The sequence below is a fragment of the Tupaia chinensis genome, unplaced genomic scaffold (assembly GCF_000334495.1).
Source record: "Tupaia chinensis unplaced genomic scaffold, TupChi_1.0 Scaffold000355_1, whole genome shotgun sequence".
NCBI lineage: Eukaryota > Metazoa > Chordata > Mammalia > Scandentia > Tupaiidae > Tupaia > Tupaia belangeri.
This window is the reverse complement of record NW_006159850.1, coordinates 14,904,778-14,922,888: the sequence shown is the minus strand read 5'-3', so window position 1 is coordinate 14,922,888 and position 18,111 is coordinate 14,904,778. Positions and strand designations below refer to the sequence as shown.

Here is an 18,111-nt window from a genome sequence, read left to right as displayed (position 1 = left end):
AACACACACACACACACAAAAAACAAAGCAAAACAACTGTATTGGAACCAGAAGACGGTGGAATGGACTTGTCATACTTCCATTTGGGGAACCACTGTTCGAGTCCCAGACCCAGTAACTTGAAGCTCAGCGGGGCCCAAACTCCTGAGAGGAGAATGGAGAAGGGATTGCAGTGTGGGTATCCCCCCTGGAGAAGAGATGTGCTTTCTCTCTTGTGTCTCGTGAGCACACACGCCCTGTAGCAAAGAATCTCTCTAAAAGTAATTCATCTTTTAGTTAAAATTAAAAAAAGGTGGTGATGCAATAATGTATCGTTCCAACGTGATAAAATGAAACAAGATCTAAAGGTCGGCCACATTAGGGATCAGCATAGCCCACATTTTGAGATCTGCATCCACTGTAACATGTGATGAAAATATCTGTGATTTCTATTGGTGACAGTCACAGGGGCTGTCTGATACTACTGTGGTTCGTTGCCAACACCCAAAGGAAATAAACGTTCGATTTCCGTGGGAGACAGCAAAATAATACGTCCTCTTCCACTCAAGATGTCGAAGTCTCTTGGGTTAAACGCCCCGCCCCGACTCCGGGCCGGAAATAAAGCCAGAGAATCACCGAGAGGGGCGCTCTGGCGTCCTAGAGGGGAAGCAGTCGAGGCGCTGGCCCGTGGTGACACACTTCCGGCCGCCTTTCCCTGAGGTGAGTGGGGCGTGCTGCTCTGGAGTCTCGACTAGGCTCGCTCTTTTCAGGACTGGGAAAGCCGCGTGTTTCGTCTCCGATGTGGCGGTGGAGCGAACCTGGGTGTGGCGGTGGAGCGACCCTGGGTGGGCCCTTCGGGTCCGGGGAGCGGAAGCAGCCTGCGCGCCAGTCCGGTGGCCTCGGCTGCCTTCGCTCCCCCTCGCCTTCCCCGCCTGGGCGCCCGCGCTGGGAAATGGAGGCTATGAAGGTGGGCGGCGGCCGGGAAGGAGAGCCCCGTGCGCCCGGGCGTTACTGAGCGACTGTGTTGCTGTTCGGGCTCGGGGGCGCAGCTGCTCCCGCCTCCGGGGAGCTCTAGGGTATTGAGAGTCACGTATTACCCAGATCTGCCGTTTCTCTGCACCTGTGTGTAACGCTGCGGCTCTAGCCCCTGCTCCAGGTCAGAGACCGAGCCCGTGACTTGCACACGGCCTTACATGGCTCGGTCTCTTGCACATTCTTTAGCGTCATCTTGCAGTATAGTCCCTTGGCTATGCTGCAGCCTTCTTTATCCTTTCTAGAACACGTTTTCGTACATACTGCTAGTTTCGTGATTTCCCGTTTAACCTAGTTGATACCTGTTCTTAATGTCTCTTTCGACTAAACTCTTGAAGGAAAAAGAATCTTCACTCTTAACTCCTGTTGAACACTTAGTCTGGGAGTCAGTGTACATGTGATGTGTTTGTTGAATGAAGTACAAATAAGTGTAATCTCAGACTGGGAGAAGTTGTGTACAAAAAGGGACTCCTTTGCTAGTGGAGTGTGTAAGGGGCTAGGGACCCCACCTGGTCTGCAAGGGGTTCTGATCCAAGGATGAGCTGGAATTTCCTGGGTCCCAAAGAGTGGTCAGGTGACTGGAGAGTGCTGCTGGTGAAGAATTCCAGTTACAAAGATTTTGAGGTTGGAGACGAATATTCAGAGGAAACAGGCCAGTGTGACTAAGTGGACTTGGCCAGGATAAGAAGGTGAGTGTAGTGCAACTATGATGCCTAGAGCCTTTACAGGGAAGATTCTGGGGTTTGGGTAGAATGTGGTTGTTTAGTGAGAATACAAAATGTCTGTAGGGAATGATATTAGTTAATAATCTAAACATTTGGCATGTTGAGGTGACCTTTCAGAGTTCTTTCTGAAATCTGCTTTTGGTCATTCCTGGATCCTAGAATGGAAAAGGAGAAAAAGAAAGGGGAAAAAAAATCCTTTTCCTAGGTCCAAGAAAAGGGAGCCTTACTCTGACAGTCTGTTTTTTTTCTCCCACAAATTTTTTTCCCTGAGATTCTTCTTTTGAATTTTCTTGGCTACTGTTATCTTTTTATATTAACATTAGACAGTTTTCAGGTTTTAAAAGAAATCTCTTGGGATTTTGTTGAGAAATAAAATTCAGTGTAGTTATTTAAAGTGTAGCCTTTAGGATCTGGCAGATCTGGTATGGGATCCAAGTTTATCCATCCGCCAGCTGAGTTTATACACCACTTACTCAGTGGGCACTTAGCGGATGATTACTGCTGCTGTTGACAGGCGTGTTGGTTTGAAGGTGAGCCTTTTTTAGGCAGGGCTCACTCTTGGTTCTCTTTGCTTTTTTCTTCAGCCCCTGGCCTTCTCTGAGATGGAGCCTAGGTGATGACAGCCATGCCCCTGAATGCCCGGCACCAGGTGAGCTGTGAATCTCTTGAGATCAGCCTTCTGGAGAAATGATTTGGAGGAAATTGGGGGTGATAGAGGTGATTCCAACAAGTTGAAGAGCCACAGCAGTAAGAAAACCCCTTTTGATTTATTCTCATAGTACTGAATGCTAGGGGAGGAGCTGATGGTGAGGGCTGAACAGCTAGACTCCAGGACTTATGAAGAAGGAGACGAGAGAGATGCCCTGGATAGCAGAAGTACAGCCTTGTGCATGCTGAGGATCTCTGCTGAGTCAGAGGGTCCCCACATCCAGCTTCTCTGACCAGCCCTGCAGATGGATCTGTGATTCAGGCTGATGATGTAGGCATCCAGGAGCGATCATGATCAAGAGGTTTTGGAAAGTGGTGGCAGACTGTGGCAGGAAGAAGGCAATAAAAAGAAAGGAAAGGAAGAAAAAATAGCCTGCCATGGTCCAGCCTCGATGGGGGTGGGTTGACTCGTTGGAGGCGGTGAAGGAAAGGAAGAATAAGGTCTCGGTGCCTTTTCATGCACGTCCTCAGCCGGACACTCCCAGAGATTGCTCTCTGAGGAGTGACAACTGTTAGGAATCATCGTGCCTTTTTATTGAAAATGTGATACATGCAAGTAAATGGGTGAGGGGATACGTGTTCTAATTATCAATTCATAAAGTTTTAACAATAGAGACCATTCAGGATTTGATTAAGGGCAGGTCTGTTAATCATCGATACAGTTCAACAATTGTTTGATTGATGAAAGCAGGTTCCTGGTAACTTCAAGCAGTGCAGTTTCAGGAAACAATTCCAGCAAGCAGTTAATTATCAGCTAATGTTCAGCAGCAGCCGTCTTATGATTACTAAAAGAAAATCTCAAGCATAGATATTAGTTCTTATGGATTTTCATAAAGAATGATACTTATATAATTCTATAGGGATCTAAAACTTAAGGAATCCTAATATATTTACCTATCCTGAAGGGGTGAAGTTATTATTCACTTGGTGAGGGCGGGGACAGTTTTTTCAACTGGAGGTAAAGTGACTAATAAGTTAATGAAAAACTTTAAAATGGGTTTATGATGTTGTGGATTCACTTGTGTAGCCCATGGCACCACTGTTGTATATTTTTGTTAGAACATTAGTTACCATGGGACGAGAGTGTCCTAGGCCAGTTTCAGCCTAGTCCTATTATATGTAAAAAGGTTATTTATATTAAATGTGTCTTGAAGGGTCTTCCAAAGGTCAAGAAGAACTTTAGCACACCCTTTACTGTGCCCAATGAAGTGCTGTAATTAACAGTAAGTGGTCAGGGTAAAGGGGAGCAGTCGGAGAAACTTTTGGGAAATCTTATCACACACTCAAGATGTATGAGGGAGCTATAATTCTTTTATAGTAGTAAATTGGGGAGTCAGAGGGGGGTCACTTCCCAGCAAGGCTATCGCAGTTTCCGGAACATATTGACCCAAGCTTTGTTCCTAGGTCGGGGCGGGGGGGGGAGGTGTGTGGGCGGGCATATAGTAGCGGCCTTGCCAACGTACTGAACCGACCGGAAGCAGTGCTCAAAGGTCAGGGGGCTCAGACAGATCCTGGAGCCCCGCTAGGTCGGACTCCTCTAATAGCCTATGCATTTGTTTTCTGGGGAAAAAAAATAGAAGTTTGGGCTTCAATAATATATATTTCTATGAGGTCAGTACTGCTGGCCAAGTGGACTGCAATAGGGAAAGCTACACTAGAAGAGAACTCTCGATATTAGGGAGCCTAGTGATCCTGGTGGCTATGTGGCCTCGTGCTAATTACTTAACCTGTGCGTCTTAACTGGCTTCTTGTAAAATGTGCATTTATAAATTGCACATATTTGGAACAGGAGAAATTGATTTCTTGACTTGCCTTTTTTTTTTTAAAGGGATTTTTCACTATAGGGCATGTGTGTTTGCCAGAGAGACAAAGTGAGAAATCACCCCCTAGGGAGATGGCCATGCCACATTCCCTTCTCCATTCTCTTCTCAGGATTTTGGGCACCTGGTATGAGTTTTAAGCTGCCGGGTCTGGTATTTGAACTGCCATCAACTATATGGGAGTCCTCCAACATAACCATTTCATTACTGCTGGTCCCAATTTCTTGACTTACATTTTACTTTTTGAGACTGATGAGTTTCTGGGTGTTGCTTTACCATTTCTTCCGAGGTTGTCTTATTCAGTAATTTGGCATCCATGAACCATAACCCAATTTAGAGTTTCAGATTTTTCTAATTTCTTTTTTTTTTTTTTAAAGAATTTTTTATTTGACTTTATTTATTTATTTTAATTTGGCCAGAGAGGTTAAGAGAAAGAGTGAGAAAGCAAGCCGCCAGGTCCAGGAATTGAACCATGGTCGACCATGTGGGAGTCCAGCACTCTTTAACTACCACGCCACCTGCCAGCTCCCAGATTTTAATTTTTCAGCTACCTGTACTTGACTCTCTTACCAGTATGTTGTCTTCCTTGTAGTTCCCATCCTCTTCTCATTTTCTACAATTCACCAATACCCACGTTGTAGTCCTGATTGCTCAGTTTCTAGATTGCTGACTGTTAACTGTTCTCCCTTGATTGCATTTCCAGAAGGCCCCCCACATCCTGTTGTTTCTGCCACTTGTTCATCTTGTATATTACCCCCTTTTGGGGTTTGCCATCCCTTCTCTGTGACTTCGCAGAACTCAGGAGATTTCTCTGTGTGAAGTCGGAGCCTTTCCATCTCACCTGCTCGTCACCTGATACAGCTCAGTTTCTGAGCTTAGATTTTATCCTCTAATCTGGGGTTCTCAAGCTTTATTGAGTGTCAGAAACATTTGGAGGACTTCATTAAATTCATTAGAGCATATATTTCTCTCTGGATGGCGTCCAAGAATTTCCCTGCCCCCCCCCTTTTAAGGTTTTTGCCATAGGGCACATGCACTTGCCATAGACAGAAAGGGAAAGTGAGATATCTCCTGTTGAGATATTTGGGGCACACAGGCACATGCACCTAGCATGATTTCAGGCCACTGGATCCGCTACTTAAACCACAGTTGGCCATATGGGGGTCCAACATCCTCACCATGATGCCACCTGCTGACTCCCAAGAATTTGCCTTTTTAACAGGTTCATAGGTGATGCTGCTGTTAGTGGTGCTGCTAAAGTGGGGAACCACACTCCGATAACTGCTATCCTGGTTAGTGGTGATTTATTCAAGAGATTCACTTAGAAGTGGACAGGGTCAGATCATCAGCTGGATAGTGGATGGATTCAGTGCAGGACAAGCCTGGAATTCAAGCTGTGTAAGTGTCCCCAGCTATGTACTGATTGTACCATGGTAAAGGAGTCAGCTTATGGAAATGTTTCAGAGACACAGTTGACTGGCTCTGATTACCATTTGTCAGAAATGAATAGTGACCAGGGTAAGATAGTTTAAGATGAGTCTCCAGTTTCTAGCCCTGGAAACTGGGCTGAAATTCGCACTATTCGCTGAAAGAAAACAAACTCACTGTACCAGTTAGTTTATATGTATTAGAAAGGAGCCATTGTGGGGGAAGGTAAGTTTGATGCCCAGTTGTGTGTCAGATGTGCTGGGCCATACAGAGAGTCTGAAGCAGTACTGGCAGGAGTGGGAAGTGAGCAGATGCAGAATCAGGGGAGATACTGGGGTAGGAGGGTATTTATTGCACCTCCAGGTAACTAGGTTTGAGACCAAAGTGTAAGGAATGATTAGTGACTAAACCAGATGCTGAGAAGATTGAGTTGGGACCATCTAGGTGAGGAAAGGGTAGCTATTGAAAAAGTATGAGGCTTTGTTGGTTGGTAGAAGCTATTACAGATTATTCTGGAAGTGTAAAGATAAGCAGCTCAAGAGCTATCTAGCAGCAGCAATTAGATTCCAGAAGTACCTTTCTTCTCTTAGGCCCTTCAGAGACCTGAATGACCATGCCAGGCAGCACTGAGCTCCCCCTGCTGGATGTTCTTGAACACAGGCAGAGCAACCCCTTATTCAGGATTAGGTAGGGACTGGATGAGATTGGCCCTTGAGGGCAGCCATGACTATCCCTGTTTGATGGGCATGAGGTTTGGGGCAGAGTGAGCACACACAGAGAACAGATAGAAGAGCAGGTGGGGACAGGAACATATGGGTCCTGAGATGCCGCTTGTGTGTGGGTATCTAGACAGATCAGTGCTGACTGTCTGCTTATACTGGCAACAACAAGAGGCTGAAAGTATTTACAAAATTAAAGACATTTTGTTCTGTTAGGGTTACTTGATGGTTGACTTTTCCCAGGGTTTTCGAAATTGCACATCTTGTAACAGTAAATTTTATGTCCTAAAGGAAACTATTCTGGTAGAAGGTCCAGATTATTGGTTGTAGGAATAGTCTTCTAATGGTCTGATAACCAGGTTTTTGTTTTTTTTTTTTCACCTTTTCTCATTACCCATCCCCTCAGACTCCTTACTGTTCCCTTTCCCCCAACTCTGGCCCAGAGCTAGAGGATTGGCTCTGGGACAGCAGGAACCTATTGTTCTAGGATGAGGTGACCTTCAAGGATGTGGCTGTATACTTTACTTGGACAGAATGGGCTGACCTTTCCCCTGCCCAGAGAGCCCTGTACAGGATTGTGATGCTGGAGAATTATGGGAACTTGACTTCCCTGGGTAAGGCCATTTTCCTTCTGGGACTCTGATCTGTACTTTCTGGTTTCCTTCCATCCTTTTCTCTGTACGGACTAGGGTATGGTGTGGTATCCCAGGTATCCTCTGGCTCAGTGAGTCACTTTAGAGATTGTTAGGTGAGGAAAGGATTTGGGTCAGTTTGGTTCCAATTTAGGGAATTGCTCTTCCTCATGAAAAAGTGTCCTTTCCTCTATAGGGCCCTGCATAGTAAGAAGCATGTTGTTTCTGTTGTCTAGGGAAGAGTGAGACCCCCTACCTGGTATTGGCATGAGCCTTGCAGGATCTCACTAATACATCGACCCTTCAGTGTTTTTAGGAAGTGATCAGTAATGCTCAGTCCTTTCTTGATTAGATTCTCTGAAGCTTTCCCTAGTCCTTAACCCTTTTCTGTGGGCCTTATTCTTACTGAGATTTCTGAGGTTTTCCTTCTTTTGATGTAGCAGATACAGGACTACAAGGTGCCATTTTATTTCCCTTTTCAGGATACCCAGTTCCAAAACCTGCACTGATATCACTTCTGGAGGAAGGGGATTTGCCTTTGGGTCTGCAAGCACAGGGTGAGTAAGTGAGGCAGATGTCCACGAACAGCATGAACCTGTTGGGCAGGATTTAAATAAGACAGTTGACTTCACTTAATAGTAAAGTAAACCTTTCACACCAGTTTTTTAACTCTTATTGACATATTACCACTTGGGACTGGCAGGTGGTATGGTGTTGGGGGGCACTGGAGTCTGCAATTTGAGTCCCGGACCTGGTGGCTTACTTTCTCACTTTCCCTTTCTCTCTCTCTGTTCAATTTAAAAAATAATAAATGGAATTAATATGTTTATTACCACTCAATACAGCTCATCTATAATTGTCCCCCCCTTTTACTCATAATATGGCACTTACATGCATGTGTATAAATGTGAGAGAGGGAGAAAGAGCATCCTGCACAATGTCTGGTCACACCACAGTCCCCTTCCTCCAGCCATTAGATCCGGGGCATGTATCCATGCACATACCGGGCATGTTTTTTTGCTAAGCGGACCAGGGATTCAAACCATGGATGCTATGTGAGATCCAGCTTCTCTTAAGCAGTGTATCAGTGCTATGGCTTCATGTAGAATCTTTTTTGTTTTAAAGAATTATTTAATTTTATTCATTCATTCATTCATTTTAATTTGACCAGAGAGAGAGAGAGTGAGAAAGCAAGCCACCAGATTTAGAACTCTAACCATGGTCAGCCATGTGGGAGTGTCCAGCGCCTTAAACACCACACTACCTACAGTCTTGAGTCCCATCTATATAGAGTCTTGAATCTGTGTCTCTTTTCTGAGTTTTAGCACTTCCTCGCTTGGTGGTCTTTTTTCCTTAGATGGAATAGAATTTTTTCAAGAACAGTTTTTGAGCACTTGCCATATGCCAAACTTTAAGAAGCTTCAGGCTACAAGTCATGTGTTCATTCTGACAGATTACAGTGGTTTTCAGTGGGGAAAAAGAAAGTAGACGATCCGGCTTGAGGAAGGGAGTAAAGGATCCAGCAAGTCATTATAAAGAACTTGGCAATTTAATGTCCTTTCGTTGCAAGACAGTTAGCTGGGGGGGCATATTTAGAATGGATGTTTCTGGTGCCCACCTGCAAATGTTCTGTCTTTCCTAGTAAGCATTGTAAGAGCAAGAGCTTAGGACTTTCATTTCATGACTTCCTAGGAACCGGGGCTGGCAGTCTGCACATTACCCTGAGCCCTTTTACTTGGCCAACAGTGTAGGTGAATATGGTTGGCGCATTCTACAAACTCAGCATTTTGTGGAAAATCTAGAATGCAGAGTTTGTGGTGGACCTGAAGGGCTCTATCCTGGAAAACTATAGGAAAAAAACAACAACAAAACTATAGAAATAGACAAGTAGGCAAAACAAGAACAGAGAATAGGAGATGGAACAAGCAGGCAAAGCAGTATGGGGCAGAAGCAGTGATCCCACCACAGTGCCTTGGCACTAGTGAACATGGCCCATAATGGCTGTTTTTTGCTTTGTTTTGTTTTGGAAAGGTTTTTGCTATAGAGCGCGTGTGTTTGCCAGAAAGACAAAGACAGAGAGAGAAGCAAGAAATCAGCCCCCAGGGGGATGGCCACGCTGCAATCCCTTCTCCTCCATTCTCCTCTTGGGATCTTGGGCATGCACGCATATGCGCCCGGTGTGAGTTTAAGCTGCTGGGTCCGGGACTTGAACTGTGGTTGACTACATGGGAATCCAGCGACATAGCCATTATGCTAACTGCTGGTCCCACACATTCACTTTTGATTGAGCAAATCAGGTATGAGATAGCGGTGATATAAAACTGGAAGGTAAAATTGACCGGCTCTTACCAGAACTTGGCCAGAAAAGGGAGATTTGAGTCAGATAGCACTGGGGAATCATGAATTGGGTAGGACTCTGAATTCTTATGAAATGAGATCACAACACAAGAGCATGAAAGTCTTCCAGAATATATAAGCAGATGCTTAGAGCAGACCACTGAGAAGGCAGGTGTAGCTCTGAGAAAAATGTCAGGTTTTAGTGGCTGGCAGGTGACATAGTGGTTAAGGATGCTGGACTTCCACTTGGCCGACTGCAGTTTGAGACCTGGACCTAGGGAATTACTTTCTCACTTTCTCTCTTTCTCTCTGTCCCTGTCTGGTCAAATTAGAGAGCGAGCGAGAGAGAGAGTGAGTTAATAAAATCTTAAAAAAAAAAAAAAGTCAGGTTTGAGATCATAGATGCAAGTGTACTCTCTCAGAGCTAGGTCAAAATGATCTCCAGAGAGAAAAGATGAAAGCTAAATCTTAAATATTAAGAGATAATTTAAAGAGAGATTTTTCCTATAGAGTGTGTGCACTTGCCAGAGAGACAGAGAGAGACAGAAAGGAGAAATAATCCCCCATGGGGGCTGGCCACTCCACAATCCCTTCTCCTCCATTCTCCTCTCAGGATTTTGGGCACACACACACCTGTGCCTGGTGTGGGTTTTAAGCTGCTGGGTCCAGGACCACAATCAACTATATGGAAGTCCAGCAATGTAGCCATTATGCTATCTACTGGTCCCAACTTTTAATTTTTTGAAGAGAGATTTTGCTATAGGGTGTGTGTATTTGCCTGAGAAACAGACAGAGCTAGAGATAAAAAGTAGAAATCTGCCCCCAGGGGGGACAACCACGTTATAATCCCTTCTCCATTCTTTTGCACACACACATACGCACCCAGCGTGAGTTTCAAGCCTCTGGGTCCAGGACGGCCAGGTGGAAGTCCAGCGACGTAACCATTACACCATCTGCCTGATCCAAGAGATATTTAATGTTAGTGATGGGAGGAGAGAGGGTAGATAGTCAAGTAGTCAGAAGAGGGCTACTGAAATACCAGTGAAATTGAAGGCCAGGGTAGGTGGTTTTCAGAGAGTAAACGGGAGGCGACTGAGTTGAAGCAGCACTTTAGCCTCTCACTTTGATAAGTTCAGGAATGAAAAGAAAGAAAGTTCAGGAATGAAAGAAAATACAGTAAACAGTGGATTTTTTTTTTTTTTTCCTGCTCTAGCATGCATGTGCTTGCCAGAAACAGAAAAAGAGTAAGAGAAAGTAAGAAATCACCTTCCCAGGTGGGATGACCATGCTATAATCCATGTTTCCACTTGAGATTTTGAGCATTCATGCACAAACACCTGACATGATTTTCACGCCACCAGGTCTGGGACTTGAACTGTGCTATTAGCCATGTGGGATCCAGTGTCTTAACCTCCATGCCTCTTTGTCCACCCTTTTTGATTATGACTGAGTAGGCGTTATGTTTTGCACCAAAATCCTGTGCACTCGTGAAACTGGAGTGTCAGGAAACAGAATTTATCTATACCATTGCAGTGTGTAAATTTTCTCTTCTGTTCTAATTTAAATAAATTATTTCACTTAAATTGTTTGAAATGATGCACTGTCAATTTCATGATTAATGACTAGGCAGTTTGGGAAACTGCAAGAAAAAATTGGTTATGAAAGGATCATCAGTAAGCCCCATCAGATACAACGATCCTGGGAGGGAGACTGAAGACAGTTGGGGCTGGCAGAGCAGTATACCAGAGGATGGGGAGGAGCCAGCAGCAGGGGCGGCTGGGAAGTCTGAAAGTGAGTGGGTGATTTTTGGGTCAGGAGGAGGTTGGAAGTGGAAAAGAAAGAAATTGAGGCACTGAACCTGGGAAGCTTGGGTTTCTTTCAGCAGGAAGGAGGTGACAGTGACTGGAGACCTTGATGATGGGAGGCCAGTGGGGTATAGGAAAAGTGGAGGTTGCTTAGAAGCACTACCGTGAGGATCCTGATCAAGATGACTGGTGGGTGGAATATGGGAAGCAGGGGGTAGTTTTGGGGTTATAAATTACTTGGTCCTGGTTTTATGACATTGAATAGCCTAGTAGAAAGAAAGAGGAGGGATGTGAGAACAGACTAGCGCATTCTCAATCTTCTTGATCACTTTTTTTTTGTACAATTACCATGTTTACTTCAGTGTCAGATCTCTTTAAACATTATCTTGAGGTCTCTTTCTCATTTAACTCACACTCATAGCAAGAATTTGATTAGTCATCTGACAAATATAAGATAAACTAAATAATTGTTAAAACAAAGTTAGTGGGACCAGCAGGTGGCCTGATGGTTGAGGCGCTAGACTCCTATCTGGCTGACTGTGGTTTGAATCCAGAACCTGGCGGCTTGCTTTTAAACTTTATTTCTCTCTGTCTCTCTCCAATGAGTGCACATGCCCTATAGCAAATTAAAATAATATTAATGATAATAAATAAAATTAAAAAGTTCTTTTTTAAAAAGTACATTTTTGGGGCCGGCAAGTGGCATGGTGGTTAAAGGTGCTGGACTCCCACATAGCCAACCACAGTTCAAGTCTCGGACCTGGTGGCTTGCTTTCTCACTTCCTCTCTCTCTGTCTCTCTCTGATCCAACTGGAAAATAATAATGATAATAACAATAAATAAAATAATTCTTAAAAAAAAAGGTGCAGTATTTTATATAAAATAGATCCACCTTAACTTGGTTAAAACGTCATCCAGTCTTGGGACCAGCAGTTAACGTAATGGCTGTGTCGCTGGACTCCCACGTAGTCAACCACGGTTTGAGTCCCAGACCCGGTGGTTTAAACTCATGCCAGGCGCGTGTGCGTGCGTGCCCAAGATCTTGAGAGGAGAATGGAAGAGAATGGATTGCAGCGTGGCCATCCCCCCTGGGGGGCAATCTCTCCCTTTCTGTTTCTCTGTCTCTATCTGGCGAGCACATGTGTCCTATAGCAAAAACCTCTCCAAAAAAAAGAAAAAAAAAGTTATCCAGTCTTTAGGAACACAAAATTTTATGGATTGTCTCCTTTTTGATTATATGGGAAAGACTATTATGTACGTAGATCTAAGTAAACTGTCTTTTTTCTTTTTCAAACAAGCAGATAGTCAAGGACAGTAGTTCCTCTCCATTTTTGAGTTCAACCTTTGAGGGTTCAGTGACTGGACATAACAATTGCTAACTGTTTTTGGATGTTCATTTGTCTTTTGCCCACCTACCAACCTGTAGTTAAGAACCTCTGCCTGGGCCAGCCCATGACCTGGTGGTTAAAGGTGGCTGGATCCTAGGGACCAGCAGTTAACATAATGGCTATGTCGCTGGACTCCCACGTAGTCAACCACGGTTTGAGTCCCAGACCCGGTGGTTTAAACTCATGCCAGGCGCGTGTGCGTGCGTGCCCAAGATCCCGAGGGGAGAATGGAGGAGAAGGGATTGTGGCATGGCCATCCCCCTTGGGGGGTGATTCTCGCTTTCTGTCTCTCTCTCTCTCTGCCTGGCAAGTGCATGCACCCTATAGCAAAAAAATAAAATAAAATAAAGGTGGCTGGATCCTACATGGCTGACCACATGGTTTGAGTTCCAGACCTTGTAGTTTGAAAAATACTCTGGGTGCATGTGCATGCATACCCAAAATCCCAAAAGGAGAATGAAACATACCAGGGAGAATTCATTCAAATAGAGTCCTGAAGGTTGGGAAGCAATCTGATGTTTCATATGTAAACTGCTGCCTTGTTCCGCCTTGACTGTTCTCAGCTTGTCTGGTAGTCAGCATTTCATTTTAACAGCTTTGTCCTCCCAGCAGGTGGATGTGGACGTTGGAATGGTATCTTCCAAAGCTCTGTGATTTTCAGTGCTTCTTTGTTTCTAGTGTAATTCTTAGGTGGCTTTTGCTTTTTTCACTTCTCTTGTCAGATGCTGAGACCAACATTGGCAATGACTCCACACAGGAAACAGCTGAAGACAGAGACATGCTGATGTCATGTCGGCTGCAGAAGAGGGTCTCTCAGAGAGCTGACTCCTTGAAAAGACGCAAACTGGAGAAATACCAAGAAAACACTGGGAATATACGAGAGAAGGTTCCCAAAATTCAATATGCAGAGAAATCGTTCAGATGTGAAGAGTGTGGGAAATACTTCAGTTATTTTTCTTACTATCTTAGACACCAGAGGATCCACACTGGAGAGAAACCCTTTGAGTGTAACGAGTGTGGAAAAGCCTTTAATGGAAATGCTTCATTAATTCGGCATCAAAGGATCCACACTGGAGAGAAAGCCTATCAGTGTGAGGAGTGCGGGAGAGCCTTTAATGATAATGGAAACCTGATCAGGCATCAGAGAATCCACAGTGGGGACAGACCCTATCACTGTGCAGAGTGTGGAAATGGTTTCACCAGCAGTTCTGAGTTCGTTATACATCAGAGGATCCACACAGGGGAGAGACCTTATGAGTGTAGTGAATGTGGCAAAGCTTTTGTTGGTAATTCCCCACTAATTCGGCATCAGAAAATCCACACTGGAGAGAAACCCTATGAGTGCAATGAGTGTGGCAAAAGCTTTGGAAGGAATTACCATCTTAGTCAACATCAGCGAATTCACACCGGGGAGAAGCCTTATTCTTGTAAAGTATGTGGACAGGCCTTCAGTTTTCATACAAAACTAACTCGGCACCAGAGAATTCACAGTGGGGAGAAACCCTTTGACTGTGTAAATTGTGGAAAAGCCTTCAGTACTCGGGAGCAATTAAAAAGACATCTAAGAATTCATATTCAGGGGTCTTCGTATGTATGTGATAAGTGTAGAAAAGTCTTCACTAGCAAAAGGAATCTTCTTCAGCATCAGAGAATCCATACCAGAGAGAGACTCTTTGAATTTCGCAAGTATGAGAAAACCTTTAGGACTTCTTCCCAGCCAGGTCATCATGAACCTGTCCACTCTGGAGAGAAGCCTCTGCTGGACATGTGTCATTTTGGCCTCCCAGAATTTTTTACCCCTTTTTACTGGTAATGGGACACTTCCCTAATGAATCCCATTTCATTCCACTCAGGTGTGGGGTGTGGCACTGGCATGGTTCAGCTGCATGTTCGTTATCTCAAAGCACAGTTACTGGTTCAGATGTCAGTCGGTAATCCAGGATAGGATGTCTAGTTGGCGTCCCAGGACCTGGCAAGAGAGCTAATAGAAGATACTCTTGTTTTTGCATTGGTTTAAAAGCTGGGAGAAGCTCTTGAATTCTTGTGGCAACTGAGAATAAAGTCAACACAGCAGAAGATCTTGAGAGCAATAAAAAAAAAATCAGTATCAGAAAATATGTTGGAGAGTAATCAAATCCTGAAGATTTTGTTTGAACAACTACATTAAACCATAGCTGAAACTAGAAATACATGTGTGGTTTTTTGAGGTTTTTGCTATAGGGTGCGTGCACTTGCCAGAAAGAGAGAGACAGAAAGCAAGAAATCACCCCCTAGGGGGGATGGCCATGCCACAGTTCTTTCTCCTCCATTCTCCTCTTGGGATCTTGGGCGGGCACACACACGTGCCTAGCATGAGTTTAAGCCACTGGATCTGGGACTTGAACTGCAGTCGACTACGTAGGAATCCAGTGACAGCCATTACACCAACTGCTGGTCCCGAGTGCCTCTTTGAATTCTGGTAACCACTAAATTGTTTGGGTTTTGTTTAGGAAGTTTGCATTACGTTTTCTTATTTTGGCACAAATTTTTGACTTACACAGCACCTTATCATGTAACGTTGTGAAAAGTCCTTAGGGATAACATACCTGATAATGGAGAAGTGTCACATGTATGATTTGTGGGAAAGTCATTAACGATAGTCCTGGGAGTTCCCAGACCTTGGGATTATAATGAGATTGGGAAGCCTTCGGTAACACTGTAAGGTTACCAGTAGGTAGAAGTTCTAACAGCTTTAGCGCTGTCACAAAACGTTGGTGTTATAACAAAACCATTCTTAAGCAGTCTTAACTGGTTCTTAGGTCCTCTCAGCCTTAGTGTCTGTGGCATTGAGATCTTGTTAAACATCCTTAATTCTTAACAGCATCTGAAAATGGGACCCAAGCCAGAGAACTGGTTCCCCTGAGGTCTTTTGGCTTTGAGAAGTGGGGATAGCTGAGTGATGTTTGGTCATTTCTGTTTCTCTGGACTTTCCTGTTGAGTAGTCTCCATGTTCCTGACTCCACTTACATTGTCAGGAAGACCCATCCAACTGAGTAACTCTTCAAGTCAGCAATGATTAGTATATTTTGTGTGGGTTGTATGATAAGTTGCTACAAATGTAATGGCTTACAAGAACAGAAATTAGGTCAGCTGGTGGCATGGTGCTTAAGATGACTGGATCCCTCATTGCATTGGTGTGGTTTGAACCTGGTACCCTGTAGCTTGAAAAGCATGCCAGGGACATTTGTATACATGTGCCCAAAGTCCTGAAAGGAGGGAGAAATGGAGACAGGATTGTGATGTGAATAATCCCCCTGGGAGGTGTGTTCTTATTTTGCCTCTCTGGCAAGTACAATTAAGATAAAACCAAATTTGTTCTCTCAAGTTCTGGAGACCAGAGCTTGAAATTAGTTTCCTTGGAAGGAAATCCAGGTGTTAACAGAGCTGCACTACCACAGAAGGCTCTAGGACAGAGTCAGTTGTCAAGCTTCTGGTGGCTGCTGGCATTCCTTAGTTTGTAGCCACCTCTTTGCTATAGGGAGTATGGACTCACCAGAAAGACAGAAACAGCGAGAAATCACCCCCCAGGGGGAGATGGCCACGCCACAATCCCTTCTCCATTCTCCTCTCAGGATCTTGGGCACGCAAGCACACGTGCCTGGCGTGAGTTTAAGCTGCCAGGCCTGGGACTCAAATTGTGTTCAATTACATGGGAGGTCCAGCAACATAGCCATTAAGCCAACTGCTGGTCCCGCCACCTGTCTCCTATCCCTGCTGTCCTCACATTGCTGCCTCTATGTGTCTAATCTCCCTAGCCTCCTGCTAGTAAGGGCATTTGTGATGGCATTTAGGGCCCACCCAGATGATACAGGATGATGTCCCTATTGCAAGAGCAATTTAGTCACAACTGCAAAAATGTTGCCATCTAAGATTAATATTCACAGACTTCAGGGAGTAGGACCTGATATATTTGAGTAACTGCTGGTCCCCCACTTTGCATTTTTTTTTTAATTACCTCAGTTAACTTTATTATTATTTTCCAGTTTGATCAGAGAGAGGCAGAGCGAGAGGGAAAGTGAGAAAGCAAGCCACCACAGGACAAGCAGATGGCATAATGGCTATGTTATTGGACTCCCAGGTAATCAGCCACGGCTTGAATCCCAGACCCAGTAGCTTAAACTCATGCCAGGCATGTGTGCCCAGATCCTGAGAAGAGAATGGAGGAGAAGATTGTGGCATGGCAATCCCCCCAGGGGGTGACTTCTCGTTCACTTTCTAGTGAGTGCCTGCACCCTATAGCAAAAACTTCTCCAAAAATAAAAGCAAGCCACCAGGTCTGGGACTTGAACTGCAGTTGGCTATGTGGGAGTCCAGTGCCTTTAACGATGCCACCTGTCAGCCCTGCCACTTTGCATTTAAGACGACTTTTCTGTAAGCATCACAGAATACTTCCAGTTAAATGTGTTTGTTGGGACCAGCAATTGGCATAATGGCTATGTCACTGGGTTCCCATGTGGTCGACCGTGGTTCCAGTCCCGAACCCAGTGGCTTAAATTCACACCAGGTGCGTGTGCATGCGTGCCCAAGATCCTGAGAGGAGAATGGAGGAGAAAGGATTGTGGTGTGGCCTTCCCCCGGGGGCGGGGGGGGCGATTTCTTGCTTTCTGTTTATCTGTTTCTGGCAAGCGCATGCACCTTATAGTTAAAAAAAAAAAATGTGTATGTCAAGGACTTAGGCACATGATTATACCAGGCTGCACGATAAGTACAGAATGTCTTAGTTGAGGAGTAGTGTGCAACATCGCATGAATTCGAAGTTCATTAGGAAGAAAGAATCAATGTGTAGGCAACCAGCAGCTTCTGCCAGAGTCCCTAATTGCCATCTAATAAATATTACATGTCTAAAACTTTGGATGGGGAAAAGGATTTTCATATAGACAGCTGGCTGTGCTATATGAAATCTAAATTTTCCTAACTCTTGGATAGGCACTATGCTTATTGCCATTTTGCAGGTTGGGAAGAATGAAATCCAGCAGGTTGATGGGTGGATGGAGCAGGCACCTCTGGTACCCTGTCACTTCAATTTGGTACCCTTGGGGTCTAGTTGCAGCTGTGGTGGAAGTTCTATGTGAACTCTTGCACTGCTTAGATACTCCACATGCCTTTTGACATCCTGCCTCAGGCACTTTTGTAGAGCTCACTTGGCTGTGAGCATAGCTTGGGAGAACGGGGTGGGGTGGGGGGTGCAAGTTAATCCCAGGAAAACCCTTAACTACAGAGGACAGGAGCTTGAGGATGAAGATCCCAGTGGATACACTTCTTTGTAGGGTCCCAGTACTCAGCATCAACCTTAAAAACACTTTTTACTGGCTTTACCTCTCTCACTCCACTGGCTTTCTGTCTGGTTTTCCAAGATTTTTTCCTAAATAAACATGTGCACCTGGGACCAGCAGTTAGCGTAATGGCTATGTTGCTGGACTCCCATGTAGTCGACCGTGGTTCGAGTCCTGGACCCAGTGGCTTAAACTCCCACCGGATGCGTGTGCATGCATGCCCAAG

The 18,111-nt window shown here is 44.7% G+C and overlaps 1 protein-coding gene across 6 annotated transcripts; it reads left to right on the top strand.

The window, feature by feature from the left end:
• Window positions 1–641: 641 nt before the first annotated feature.
• On the top strand, window positions 642–14,760 carry LOC102484762 (zinc finger protein 19). 6 transcript variants are annotated; one of them, XM_027773520.1, is made up of 6 exons: window positions 685–699; window positions 2,321–2,385; window positions 2,516–2,715; window positions 6,899–7,025; window positions 7,526–7,600; window positions 13,296–14,760. In XM_027773520.1, the coding sequence occupies exons 4-6, from the start codon at window positions 6,992–6,994 to the stop codon at window positions 14,384–14,386; spliced, it is 1,200 nt and encodes a 399-aa protein (XP_027629321.1). In that variant the 5' UTR covers window positions 685–699; window positions 2,321–2,385; window positions 2,516–2,715; window positions 6,899–6,991; the 3' UTR covers window positions 14,387–14,760. The 6 variants fall into 6 exon arrangements, with proteins under 6 accessions (XP_014444896.1, XP_027629320.1, XP_027629321.1 ...); XM_014589410.2 differs by lacking the exon at window positions 2,516–2,715 and having other exon boundaries at window positions 642–699; XM_027773519.1 differs by lacking the exon at window positions 2,516–2,715 and having other exon boundaries at window positions 684–699; window positions 6,818–7,025.
• The last annotated feature ends 3,351 nt before the right edge of the window (window positions 14,761–18,111 follow it).